Source organism: Globicephala melas, chromosome 16 (genome assembly GCF_963455315.2).
Source record: "Globicephala melas chromosome 16, mGloMel1.2, whole genome shotgun sequence".
NCBI lineage: Eukaryota > Metazoa > Chordata > Mammalia > Artiodactyla > Delphinidae > Globicephala > Globicephala melas.
The window spans coordinates 16,365,354-16,379,596 of NC_083329.1; the positions used below are offsets into that span (position 1 = coordinate 16,365,354).

Here is a 14,243-nt window from a genome sequence, read left to right on the forward strand (position 1 = left end):
TGAAAGAATAGGCCTTTTGACGACTCCCGCGCCTTTTCTTTTAACTCACCCAGTTACTGTCAAAAGAACAAAACATTTTCACCCAATACCCACCTCTTCCATTCCGTGTCCCTTGTCCTCGAGCTGTTACTCTCTCCCGCTCTCTTTCCCTTTAGTACAAATACAAAGAGGCATTTGAGAAAATGAAAGGGCAGATGCTCGGCTCCCGGAGCTTGGAAGATGATATCAGCCTTGCGCATTCAGTGTACGCGAGCTCTCTGCAGAGCCAAGTAAGTGGGAGAGAACGCAGTGGAGCCGGGGGCCCCCCACCTAATGACGCACAGCCGGCAGCTATCCTGTGTCCTTCCGGTTGAGGGTATTGGCTCTGTCCTAGCTAGCTAGGTGGCGTGGTCAGGTCCCTTGGCTCCTCTGGGTTTCAGCTTCTTCCTCAGTCAAGTGAGAGATAGGACTACTTGACCCCTTAGCTCCCTTCCAGGCTGGACATTCTAGGGTTTTGACCAGTGACCACACATGGGAGCCTGTGGGCTGGATTTGGACTGCAGAGGTGTTCTGTTGGGTCTGCAGAGCGAATTAATTGCAAACCTTGCAAAACAGAAAACTCTACGTAAAAGTTTTAGACTTCTGTGCAGAAGCCAGACCTGGATTCCTCAAGGCTACTGTTGAAGTTGATTACTGAGAGCCCCATTTAGAAGGGATCTGTACTCTCCTAGTCATGCAGCCACCCCCTCCTCCCCCCCCCTTCACTCATTTATGCTGCCTGTCTGGTCTCTGGTGGCATCTGAGTTTGCACCCCTTGATTTGATCCCCTGGATGCTGGCACATGTGTGTGTACAGTATCTCCTTGCCCATACGTGAGTTGGCTAACGGCTGTGATGAAATCGAATGTGTGTCCAACATGTAGCAGAGGACTAAACATTTGACATGCAGTGTCTCATTTAATCATCAACTTATTTCTAGGAGCATCACTTGTTCATCCTGGTTACTGATAAGGAAACCTAGACTCTGAGTGTCTCAATCCCTTGCCCAAGGTCAGCTTGCAAGGGCCAGACTAGAACGTGCAGCTAGCTTGCCATCGCATGCTCTTTCCACAGTTTCACATGTTCTCGTCTCTTTTGTTCTCTGCCTCAGTTTCCCTGTTTCTAACACTTCTCTCCACTTTTGGTACTGGGGCGGGATTGGACATGAATTGTCCCTGGCCGTATGCTAGGGGTGGGGAGGGTGCGCGGAGGTGGGGGTCGGAGGTTAGGGACGAGTGGCTGGAGCTTGGAGGGCAGTGGGAAGGGTGGAGGAAGAGGCGGCGCTTATGCATCTGACTCCCCAGAAAGCCCAGAGTGAGCTTTGTGGACCTTCAAACGCTCCTCCAAGGACTGGGGCAGAGCCTGAGGTCTGGAAATGGGCCTCTCCCTTCCTCCCTCAGGATGCATGTTGGGCTCTTGGGAATACCCACCCCTCAGAACTGGCTTTTCAAGCATCTGCCCACTGCTCCTGGCTCCCAGATTTACTGGGATGTTATCTGATGTCTGAAGAAGCTCTCCGTTACCTAGCATGAGAGGAGAACCCCTGGTGTCTCAGTCTGAACTTGAGAGGGTAATGGGGAGAAAGCGTGTGGAGCAGGCGGCCGCTTAGCCGTGTGTCTTCTTGCCTCTGGAAAATGGGAAGATCTAAGGACTTGAGCAAGGGAACCACTGACATTATATCTGTCCCTTGAACTTCTGTATTTTCCCCAAGTAGGGGAACCATGGGCCTTGATCATCCAAGAGCTGGAGATGGTGAGTGGCAGGACCTGGAGACGAGCCCTGCTTGTTAAGCCAGTCACTGCAAGAAAGGAGCCCTGGCCCTGCCAGGAAAGCCACCTGGGCTCACCTGGGACAATCACGTCGCATTGCTCTCCCTCATGGTCCTGATGCAAATGGCGGCTTTGAAATAGCTGCTATTGATCTGTCTGCCCATCTAGGTGAATTACAGGAAAGACTTTGAACACTCAAAGGCACAGTTCCATCTGCCATTGGACATGGTAACACTGGTGCACGCCAAGAAGGCTCAGACCCTGGCCAGCGACCAGGACTACAGACACCCACTCCCCCAGTATACGTCCTTGGCCGAGGACCTGAGGCTCAGCTGTGCCAAGAAAGCTCACAGGTTGCAGAGTGAGGTAAGGGGACCGGGCCTCTCTCTCCAGGCTCTTTTCCTCTTAAATCTGACCGTGAGGCAGTGACCCACAAACTGCTGGTGGCTCAGTGGGGCTTCCCGAGATGAGAAATCCCGTACCTGGGTTTTCTTTTAAAGCACCTGCCCTGCTTGTTCCTGCCTAGCTCTTCATAAGCACAATTGCACAGATCTGTTAACAGCAACGACAGCCGTTTATTGAGTACTTCTGCTGAATTCCGAGCATTGTGTTTTCAGGCATTATCTCATTTAATCCTCCAAATGACCCTATATCGGTACTCTTTATCCCCATTTTACAGAGAAGCTATAGTGAGTCTCAAAGAAGTTAAATAGGTCGTGCAAGATCATAAAACTATAAATGAGAAAGTGGGTGCTGGGACTTGGATGGTGTCCAAGGAAGACGCTGTCAAGGTTTATGGTTTTGCATGTTCAAGACTTGCCAACGGTGTTGCCTCTGGCCCCAGCTTGAGCTGGGGGTTCTTCTTGGCGCGTCATATGTTTCCAGGCCACCCAACTTCGGAAGAGGCCTGAGATCTGCTGGGAGAGTTGCTCAGAGCCCCTTTGGAACTGACCCACTTCAGGCAGAGGAGAGTGTTGGGCAGAGGGCAGGGAAATAAGGGTCCCAGAGACCCTTCCTGAGTCCTCCCAAGGAGTCTTGGAGGCCTTCACGCCCCACCCCCACCCCAATGAGGGCATTTCTAGCTCATGCCACCTGTTTTCTGAAGCAGGCAGGCCCAGGAGCGTTGGGAAGCATGGGAGGATGTCCTCACTCCCAAGGAGATACAGAATGTGTCTTCCCAACAGGCAGCAGCATCCTTTTTGGTACTCGCCTCATCTCCCAGCTTGCCACCACGTTTCCGTGCCGGGAGATTTGCAAGTAACGGACCTCTGCTGGAAAATAAAACAGTCCCCCCAGAACCCTCTTTCTGGTTTGGCAGGGCCTGAGAGCTGAGCGGTGCTCAGATCCGGGTTACTGTTGTCCACTGGAATTTTCCGCCTGTGTACAGCGTTTACTAAGTGACATAAACTGTCAGGAACCCGACAGCAGGTGGAGGAACGAGGCAGCAGCCACGCTCAACTCAGGGGCCCGTTTGTCACTTGAGCAGAGCCCTGACTTCCCCTGCCTCTCGTTGCCATAGCAATTGGAAGGCGGCACGCACCGGGGCACCTCGGTGGCCGAAGGGGAGTGAACTTGGGGCTCCCTTTAAACTGTCAGCCCAGACCCCTCAGGTACACACACCGCCTCCACCCACATAGACTCGGGCCTTTGCCAGATTATTCTGGATTCATTTATTAGTTCTTTCTTAACCCATGATTAATTAATGCTGCCTTCTGCTGCTGGGTTTTGTTTTGAAGACCCATTAAACCATTTCCACATTTGCCCCAAGACAGCTGACTTTCTAACCACAATCCGCTCCAGCGTTTATTTTTTGATAGCCCACATTAAAATAAAAATCCGCCAAGCATCCCTCTAACAGCTACGGAGACAAGTGACAGCAGAATTATTTTCTTCTGACCTACATTTTTGTCTCCCTAATGAGCATTTAAGTAAGAAGCGTGTGTGTATTTGCTGAGTGTGATGTATCTGGAGAGACTGCCTTGGCCTTGAGTTCTGATTATGATGCTGTCTGTCGTGGGTCCTTCCTCATTCTGCGAGCTTGGCTTTTCTGATTTCTCGTGTTGTTCCTTGTAGAATTTGTACCGGTCGGACCTGAACTTCATGCGAGGCGTTGCCTGTGTCATTCCAGGCACGTTAGACATTGAAGGGAGAAAGAGAGCATCTGAACTCATCAGTGAGGTAACCAGAGACCAGGACGGGTTGGGGGTGTCAAGTATATTCCACGGTAGAGGTTACACAACAATCTGTTTGTTTCTTACTAATGCCAGTTAGATGCTACACTGTTAGCAGTGGCAGCTCACCCAGCCTCTCTCCTTACTCCCTTCTCCATTCAGACTGGATGCCGTTTAAGATAGCTTTGCAGATCTCGAGCCAGTTCCTATATTAACATATAAGAATTATTTGCTGGATCCTAAGATGTACTTTCCTAGGGTCCCTTTGAAGAGTGGCTTGTGGTACAATGAAAAGAGGGCGGGCTTTGGAGACACATGTAGTGACTGAAATTGCAGGCCAGTACTCATTTGCTGTGTGACCTCAAGCCAGTCACCTGCCCTCTCTGAGCCTCAACCTCTTAATCAGTCAAATGGGAATGCTCAGACCTCTCTCATTTAGTTTTTGTGAGGGTCAGCACTAATCTAAGCCCTGTGCTTCTCTGGCGGCTGTATATGAAATGGTGGCTATAAGCTTGGTGATAACTTCTTGGTAAATTACTGAAGTCTGGAATTCTAAGCTCTTTGAACTCCTGAGGAATCTTGCCCACCCCTGGGAGGGCTCTGGGATTTCCATTCACGGCAGATAGGCATAATGGAAGGCACTGCAAGCAAAAGGCGATCAGCGTCCAGCCTGGGTGCCTCAGAATGGCTCACGCATTGATTAGAAGCTCTGAGCAAGCGGAATTGGCCTCACTGTGGGAGTTGAGATTTAATTTTGTGCTTTGCTTTTCCAATGAAATCACTAAAGCGAGTGGTTTCTAAACCTCATGGTGCATCAGAATCCCCTTTGGAACTTAAACAAAGTACAGAGCCCACTGACGATTTACTGAATCCCATCCCCTGGAGTGGCATACAGGCATGTGGATTATTTTAAGCTGCACGGTTGTTTCTGGTACCCCCCCAAAGCTGAGGAGCCCAGGGTTTCCAGCGAGCAAAGGAAATTCGGGAGCAAAACATGAATCTCTATAGTTGTGTTCACATTCGTAGCAAAGGACTAGATCTCCCTTTCCCATTGATAAGTATCTGATTCCATCCGTCCTCTCCTCTCTGCTGCTTCATCCCACTGGGTTCTGAGGTCACAAGAGCAGGGGACGGACTGGATTCTGGGCCACAGACTAGCAGCCTTTGCAAAACGAGGTTTTATAGCTAGTGCTTAATGAGCATGTTCTTCTGCTGCTTTTGCATCTTACCTTGTCTTCTTATTGCCTCTTGTGTGTGAGCTCAGAGTAAATATCGTCAGCATCCCCGGTCATTCAAGTACACGGCCGTGACAGACACTCCCAGCCTCACTCATGCAAAACTCAGCAACCAGATTACAAACGAGGTAAAATCTTCAGACGGCTTTGGGATGGGCTTTTTAAAAACTGCTGGATTGCTAAAAAATATGTGTGAATATTTGTGGGATTGGCGGGGGTCGCGGGAAGGATGGGTGTTTGCATGGAAAGAAAAGAGTGTCATTAGATGGAGCCTCAACAGTTTCCAGAAGGAAAAAAGGCCCAGGAAGAAATCTGGTTTAGTCTGTCGTCTCGCCCCCCAAATGTGGTCACGGACCAACGGCATCAGCATCCCCTGGGAGCTTGTTAGAAATACCAAACCTCAGGCCCCACCCCAGACCCACCGAATCCACATGGTCATCTAACAAGATCCTCACGGGTTTCCTTTGCACGTTAAAGTTGGAGACGTGCTGGTCTGCCATTCGTCTGTTCTAGCTGGGCACATATTGGCTCATCATTTCTCCACTGTCATTCTGATGATGATGATGGGAAAGATTTGTGGTTGTCCGGGGACAGTGATACAGTGTGATGTTTGCCAAGCTTCTTAGTTCTCTGCTTCCTCTTCTCACTCACCACTTACCCAATTATCATTTTAATATTCTAGCAGAGGGGTGGGTCCCAGGGGAAAGAATCTCACTCCATAAAATCATCATTCCAGCTCTACTTCTTCTTAGTGGCCCTCTGACAAGTTTGAAATATCGAGTGAGCTTGGCAGAGAATGAAATTTCGTTTTTAAAATTCTCCTTCTGACTCTAACTTTTCAAAGTCAGTGGAGATTTGGGTATTTACACATTAGTTCCAAGCTTGGGATAAGAAAATCCAAAGGGCTGTGTAGCGTGACATGATCAAGTTAAAATTCCCACTGAACCTTTCTTGCCTGCTTTGTCATTGGGGTGCTGAGGGGTAACAGTGCCTCCTGCAGTGGCCTCTGGCCCTGGAGGACTCAGCAACCACAGATCCAGTTCTAATCACGAGAGCAGATGTTTTCACAACGGCTGAGGCCGTGCAGCGCAGCAGTGGTGTGAGTCTGCCCGTGGCAGGATCCCGGGATTTTAGTAAAGGATGCAGACTGGGGTTTGGGAACCTCCCTTCCAACCGGCAGAGCTTCTCCTAAATTTCCCAGATCCTAGTATTGTCTTTACACTGTGTCCTCAGCAAAAAAAAAAAAGTCTGCAATGGGAAGAACCACGATAGTATTCTTAAAGGTGCTTTTCTTCCCTCGGCCTATTATTGAGCAAAGTATAGGGAAGGGGGAAAATATGTTTTCTTTTACCCATCTTAGGTTGTCGGCTGGGGCTCTGTAACAAAAGATAGATTAACAAGAGAAAAGCATACAAATGTATATAATATAGGCTTTAGGTGGTGCAGGAGTCTTCACAAGGAAATGGAGTCCAGGAGGGAGGGACGGTTAAACCTGAGCGTTTTTATTCTAGGTTTGATGAAGAGTGGACAGTCGTGGGAAAATGTGTAGGGCAAAAGGGGGTGAGCTAAGGGCAGGGAACTGGGGGACACTTAGCGAGGTCTGTTTGTTCAAATGCCTCTCGGTCCTTCCGAGGTCAGAGATGAGCTTGTTCCTTCCCTGTGTCAGAGGGAGGGCAGCTCCCACAAGAGGGGAGAAGGTCAGGGAGAGGTCTTCCATCTCCTGCTGCTTCCAGCTTCCTTCAGCTTAAAATACGCACTATGCCAAGGTACCATATATTGGGGTAACATGTCCTGAACCCCATCACAAGCAACTTGCAGTTTCTTTCCCATTCCTTTCACAGCACTCAATTTGACTCATTAAGGACTATCTCTGTTGAAAAAAAACATCTTCTCCAGGCTGAAGGTGTACCCACGACCCAGCGAATGGCCTTTTACAAACGTATTTCCCAATTGCAAAGGAGGGAACTCCAGCCCTGCAGAAACGCACAGCACTTACCTTCTTGCCTTTTTTTTTTTTTTTTTTTTTTCCTGCCCAGCGCCTCTATAAAGCAGCAGGCGAGGACGCGAGACACCAGTACACAATGACCCTGGGCCTGCCCGAGTTTGTCCGAGCGAAAACAAATGCAGCCAACCTGAGTGATGTAAGCCTTTCCCGTTGCTGAGGTTGAGATGTGCTCCAGGGCCACATGTGTCTGTGTCTGTGATGGGACCTAACAGTGACCCTGGTGACTTTCACAGAAACTTTAAACAATGTATCCTGTAGACACTCATGTGGAATATACTTTACACAGATGTGTTGATACCTGCGTGTCAGAGCCCACTTCCGAGAGGGTGCTAATGAGATTTTCTTTGCAAAATCGAAAGCTTTTGCTTGTCAGGAATTGATTCTGGAACACCGCACTACAAATAAAAGGGGGTAGCATTTGTTCTTTGAGCCATGTAATTTTTTTTTTTTAAAGAAGATCTACATGTGTTCCTACCGTAGGCAAAATACAAGGAGTCTTGGCGGAATCTCCGTGTTCAAGGCTACAAGCTGACCATAGACGCCCTCCCCTTCCAGGCGGCTCGGGTCTCTGGAGATATAGCCAGTGATGTGAGTTGAATGATATGACCTTCCATCCGGCCTAATTTCTGTTAACTTCATGTAAAACAATGTCTATGGCTGATTTTCCTGAATTAAAGCAAATCTATCAGCATGTGAGACAGGATGTCACCTGCAGAATATATTAGTTATGAATGAGATTCTTTGACGGAGAGAGGGAAAGAAAGGCCCTGTTAATCAGAAGCTAAATGCAGGCAGAAGTCTCTAGCAGGAAGAAGATTACGATTTATTTCTAATTGCAGTGTCTAGGCAACGATCTCCCCGTAATGTGTGAACTGTCCGTTTTCTAACTCCACCCAGAATTAGAAAGAGAACTCGCAGTAGAGATTGTGATTCTGCTTCTCTGTCGTTTCCCGCGTCGGCGGTAGCATTTTCAGCTGTGTTTCAGCCACTCTGTTGATAGCATCCATAGCTTTGGGACATGAAGGTGACTTTCTGTTTCCCACAAACAAATCGCAGAAAATGTAGACTTCAAATAAATGGATCCCGTCTTTGGGGTTTGATGTTTTGTCAAGTGCAAGGGGATAAAGCACAAGTTTCTCTTTTACCCTTTTTGATAAATTCCTTTTGGGCACAGGACAAGTAAGGGGAGTGGGCCCCTCCCTTTGGTTCTAAGGATCTGGTTTTAATTAGATGGGAGGGAGGGAGCAGTGTTTCCACTGTTCCTCCCCCAGGGAGGAAGCCGTGCTCTCAGGCCAGCCTCACTGTGGTTTTGCTTATAATCATCTCCTCCTAGTGTAAGAACAGGTGATTTTCTTACAGTCTGCAAGGAAAACGCATAAACGAAATGTAAGCGTCCCAAATGCCAGCCCCTGACCGCCTGGTCCCCCACCTTCCAGTTTCTCTACAGGCACGACTTTGTGAAGGAGCGAGGGAGGCTGATCGGGGCCCAGAGTGTGAGAGACGACCCCCGGCTCCAGCACTGCCAGCGGATGGGCCGGCTGCAGAGTGAGCTTCAGTACAGGAGGGAGGCAGCAGGCAACAGAGCCCAGTGCCACCTGCCCATGGACATGGTGCCCCTGGTCCACGCCAGGAAGGCCCAGGCCCTGGCCAGCGACCGCGACTACAGGACACGGTGCCACGAATTCACGGCACTGCCCGAGGACCTGAAGATGGCCTGGGCCAAGAAAGCTCACGCCCTGCAGAGTGAGGTAGGAGCGGGGGGGTTCGTGGGTCACACATCAGTCCCCGACCTTCCTCCTCCCGCCAGGCCTGCGTGTAAATCTCTGCTTCTTCCTTAGCCTTTCGGATCCCCCAAACGATTTGCTTGGAATTATTCAATTATTCAATCAATCAACACATATTTGTTGAGCACCTACTATGTGGCAGGCATCCCTCAAGGCCCTGGGGATACAACGGTCAACAAAAGAGTCTAAAAATACAACAGTCAACAAAAGAGTCTAAAAACTCCCGGGGTCACGGAGCTTCCGTTCTGTGGGAGGAGATAGAGTATAAGTGAGGCGTGTAGTATGCCAGATGGAGACCAACAGAGCGGGGAAGTTGGGTCGGGGGGTGTGAGCGTGTGTGTGCGACTTAAAATGGGGGTCAGGGTAGCTCTCACTGCAAAAGTGACATTTGAACAAAGACCCTGAGCGGCAGCAGCCTCAGCGTACTGGAGGCTGGAGTGAAGCGAGTGTGTGGGTGGGTGAAGAGGCTGTCGCAGGGGATGGGGATGGGGTCCGAGACAGAGGCTCAGGGCTAGACTGTGTGCAGTAGGCGTGGTGGTGAGGCGAGGAGAAGAACTGCCCCCAGAGCTGACACCCACCGACTGCTTTGCCGGTGCCGGCACCCTCGCTACCGCACTTTGGGGTGGGGGCCGTTGCTGCTCCTGTTTCACAGGCGAGGTCGCGTGGGAGGGGCCGAGGCAGGACTGCCTCCAGAGCCCACACTCCCAGCCCTCCAGCCATCTGGTGCAGGGGAGTCACGCTTCCTACGAGGCAGGTGTGGACGCTGAGGCCCAGAGAGAGGAGGTCCTGGCCCACGCAAGGTCATCAAGCCTGTAGGTGGGTAGCGCCAGCCACTGCCCCCGTGGTGGAAGGCTCTGGAGTCAGTCCCAGGCCACTCCAAGCCTCGGCTCCCTCAGCCGGGCCGGGGCCGCGGTGAAAATGTGGTCACGGTCAGCACTTACCGGGCGCGTGCGCATGGCAGGCTCTGCACCACGCGGGCGTCCGTGCATCGTCTCCCCAGCCCCGCGGCTCCCTAGGAGGAAGGCGCTCTCACGTTAGACCAGAGCCCAAGGGACTGTGGTCACATCAGTCCTTATCATCCATATCACGGTTTCCCAGCTCAGGCCCTTTTGACCTTTGGGGCTGGATGCTTTGTCACGGGGGCCTGTCCTGTGCACTGCAGTGTCCCTGGCCTCTACCCTCTACATCCCACAGCACCCCCTTAGCGTGACAATCAAAAATGTCTCCAAATATTGCCAAATGCACCGGGGGACAAATCTGCACCCAATTGAGAACCCGGTTCTCAGTTGAGGGCTGGTCTATATGATGCACTGAGCATGGTACCTTGTCTGCAGGAACACGCCAGTGGGTGTGAGCATTTCGGGCTATGTTCTCCACCAAGCCTTCCAACTCTGGTGGCCTTCAGAGAAGCGGCTGCTTCTAGTTTGATTATATTGCACAGGAGAGTGTTGTAAACACCTAACGGATGATTAATTGTGACAACGATGATGTGACTTAATGAACGTCAGGGTCATCTAATTATGCCTCGAGATCTGCTGGAACTGCAGTATCGTGTTGGGCACCAACCAGCAGAGTGTAGAGCAGGGTGAGTTCATCGGTCCCCACTCAGGGCACGTGGTCACTGAAGCACAGCTCAGGACCCACTTAGAAAGCCTTCCGCTTGCTAGAAGGCCACCCTGAGGTCCACGAAGAACTCATAGCATGACTTGGTGCCCAGCCCGGGACCCTCTTGTCGGTGGCCTATTCCTGGGGAGAAGAGAAACCTCCCGGGACAGGACAGGTCCTGAGGAAGTTACAGAGGCCACCGGGGAGAGGTCGGGGGCCAAGCTGGAAGCCCAGCTTCGTCACTCGCTGGCAGTCCTTCCGCGGCCACTTGGCTTTCTAGGCCTCCATGTCTCCACTGGAAAAGCAAAGAGGTTTGATTTAATTGGTGATCTCAGATTTCAGGATTCATAGATTAATGTTTTTTAAAATGCTGACATCAACATAATGTCAGACTGTTTAACTAAGTAAGGAACAATACCAAAAACCAAACCCTACCTCAGACTACCATTTATATTAGTTACTTCTGAAATGAAAGGGTATTTTAACACTAAAAAAAAAAAAAAAAAAACCGAAGCGGAAGAACAAACTAAGACAGAGGGTCCTTCCCAAGAAGCGCTAGCTGGCAATCTTAGACTGACACTTTACCAAATGGGAGATGTATTAGAATGATGTGTGCTGAGAAATTATTGCCTAATTGAAAAATGACTGTGTTGTTCTTCATGCATTGTTTTGAAACTTCAGGTTTGTTAAACTGGGGGGTCTTGGACTCTAGGATGCTGTGAACAGTAGCCCCGCACAGTGTCCACAGATGGCTCTGAGGCTTTAGTCTTCTCAGAGTCATCGCTGAAAGTCCAATTCCATGTGGTTATGTTACAGCAAAAGGAGACAAAGGCTTCATGTGAGCTCACTCAGTTCAGCAGAATCTAGGGTAGGAACAGTAGCCCTCAGTAGCCTTCAGCCATTTCTCCTGTCCTCTTCCACCCAGGCCAGAAAGAATGCTGTGGGACTAGGGGCTCACCCCTGGGGAGAAGGTCCTCAAGGCCGTGATGGCTCAAGTCATACTAACCTCAGGGATGTATCTGAGACGTGTGCTCCGCCCAGGCCACACTCCACCACGAGTCGGTGCTGGTTCAGTCACCTCTTAGTCTTTCCCAATCTGCCAGTGCACCCTCCCCTCCGTGATCTCACGCGGGGGCTGCAGGGCATCCTGCAAAGAACAAGCAGGGACAGTCAAGGGGACAGTCCTGGCCCCGCCCTTTATGGCTACCCGGCCTCAGGAGACTCCTTAAGCTCTCCTAGCTTCAGTTTCCCCACCATCACAAATAACAACAACAATAACAATACCTAAAAAGTATGGAATGCTTATCCTGGGTCAGGCGTTTGTTTAAATATCTTGCGCGAACCATGTCATGTAGTATCTAGGTAAGTACTGGCATTACTCCCATTTTTACAGTTGCGGTAACTAAGGCACCTGTAATCTTCAGTAACTTGCTTAGGGTCATAAGCCGGCAGGGAAATGATTTGCTCAAGACCATACGGCTAGTAAGAGGCAAAGTGGGGCTCTGGGCTCCCGACTCTGGGTTCAGTGCTCTCTGGCTCCCCGTGGTGGCTAGATTAGGAACCCAGGTGCCCTGGCTCCCGAGTGTTCTCTTAAGGACCACCCATGCAGCATCCCCACAGGACAGCAGCTGGTAACTCTTCTGAGAATCTGAGCAAACATTTAAACCCAGACATTGTTCTGTAGATGGGAATAAGAGCTCGTCCTTTGAGAATGGCACAAGGGCTGAATAAGATAATGAGTCTGAAGCAAACCACACCCTATGCAAGGTAGCAAGGTAGTGGTTATGGTGATTCTTATTAATATGACGAATATACCCCTTCCCCTGGCCACCTCCTAGGTGCATCTGCTTATGTCATTCCTGTTAGAACTCGGGGGCTGAAAGCTGCAGCTCGTGTGTCTGCCACACTGTGCTCCAGGATAGGGGTGCCGGGAAACCCCGCGTATGACTCCGAAGGTGGCTTCTAGGCCTTCGTATATACAAGGGCAAAGAGTGAGGCTGCCATGTGGGGAAGCCAAATTCAGCTGGGCGTCCTGAGAAGGTCTCTTATTATCTTAGAATCCTTCTTTGAAACCGTCTTTGGGCCGATTCTCCTTGACTCCCCTCCTCTCTCTCCCTGTTTTATCGTGAAGTCTGGGGCAGGCGTGTTGTTTTTAGGGTCTGCGTGAATAGTCAAAGCTGGGCTGGGAGCAGAAATATCAATAGACAATTCATTTATAAGAGAGTCTAAGGCGCAGTCAGATCTTTGGGGAACCTGCATCTTGCCTTCTGACTCACCTGCGCTCGCACTGTTCAGCTCCACAAAAGGCAAGTTGAAAGCGTGCTCCCCGCTTCATCTCACTTATGAAAGGAGCAAGGCCTGGCTGTGAAGAGGCCCTGTAGGATGATTCTCTCTAACTTAGAAATTTATCCAATTTTCTCTGTTCTTTATCAGAGTGGAAGGCAAAAGCTTTGCCGGTGTAGACTGAAAGATCGCGGTATAAAAAGCAATCTCACTGACATGGGGTTTTGAAACGTGCTCTGGGACCTGAGTGATGTCTCCCTGCACCAGTTGGAAAGCAGAGTGGAATTTGCACAGGGGCCTTAACCAGCAGACAGTAGATCAGAAACGGACCCTCTCTGAGGCCAGCTGTGAGGGGCACTGTGATTCCTGAAATGAAAGAAAACTAAAAAGGCCGAAAAGGCTGATTTCAGGAGTGGGTGTTTTGCGTTACAGCAGAGCTTATATCTAAATTAGAGAAAGGCTAGCAACTTCGTTTAGATCCAAATTTCAGATTTCCTTAGAGAGTCTCTTTCCACCTTTAAAAATGCCTAATTTCCATATGGAGAGGAAGAAAAGCAGCTGTCTCTTCGTAGGTAATGGTGAGCAGATCAAAGCATGGTAATTAGATTTAACATTTTAGGAGACTCCTAATCAGACCCACTGTCTTTTGTTTTGTTTTGAAAATGTCAAAACTGAGTTCATTTGATGCTTTAAGTTTCCCTTTTATATACACAGGTGTTAAAGGCTGCAAGTTGCATGTTCCGTACCTACTACGGACCCATTGTCTTAAAACCGTACTTACTATTTTCTCCCCAGAATTGATGCTGTACTCCTGATCTTTTGAGTCCTTAAAAGGAAGAAGGTGGATAAACCTTAAGCCCATTTGTGCAATATAAGCAAATCATGAGTAGAAGCAGGAGAAGGGGTAAACCGAGGCACAGAAAGAGTAAAATGGCTTGCACACCATTCGCCAGGTGTAGCCAGGTTTGTTCCAGTTTTGAGAGTCCTGCTGTAATCGTCTTCCCCTCCCCCCCACCACCGCAAGAAAAAAACAAATCTAACACATAGAGTGGCTTTTACCCCTCAGGACTCTCAGGTGTTTTCATGAGAACAGAGGGGTTGTCATGACCTTCAGGTATCACAGAGAGAAACTGAGTCACATTTTGGTACAGTGATTTGCTCCGAGTCACAGCAGGTTTGATCCAGAGCTCAAAGCCCTTTGATCAACTGAAAGTGTATAAAAACGTTTCTGTTTAGGCAGGCGGTCAATCGCCTCACTGCCAGAATGAAACAAAATGATGGGGGCTGATGTGTGGGCTGGGGTGTATATCTCAGGTCGTTCTTAGGGATCGTTCCCGCAGGTCAGTACCTTCTGCTTCAAATCCAGACAGTTTA

The 14,243-nt window shown here is 49.7% G+C and overlaps 1 protein-coding gene across 1 annotated transcript in view; it reads left to right on the plus strand.

Annotated features, from left to right (window-relative positions):
* The window catches only part of NRAP (nebulin related anchoring protein), a 75,120-nt gene that overhangs the window by 51,080 nt on the left and 9,797 nt on the right, over positions 1–14,243 (plus strand). Inside the window, 7 exon segments of the mRNA XM_060286069.1 lie at positions 156–269; positions 1,955–2,152; positions 3,860–3,964; positions 5,222–5,320; positions 7,229–7,333; positions 7,678–7,785; positions 8,634–8,945. Coding sequence (XP_060142052.1) covers positions 156–269; positions 1,955–2,152; positions 3,860–3,964; positions 5,222–5,320; positions 7,229–7,333; positions 7,678–7,785; positions 8,634–8,945 — 1,041 coding nt within the window.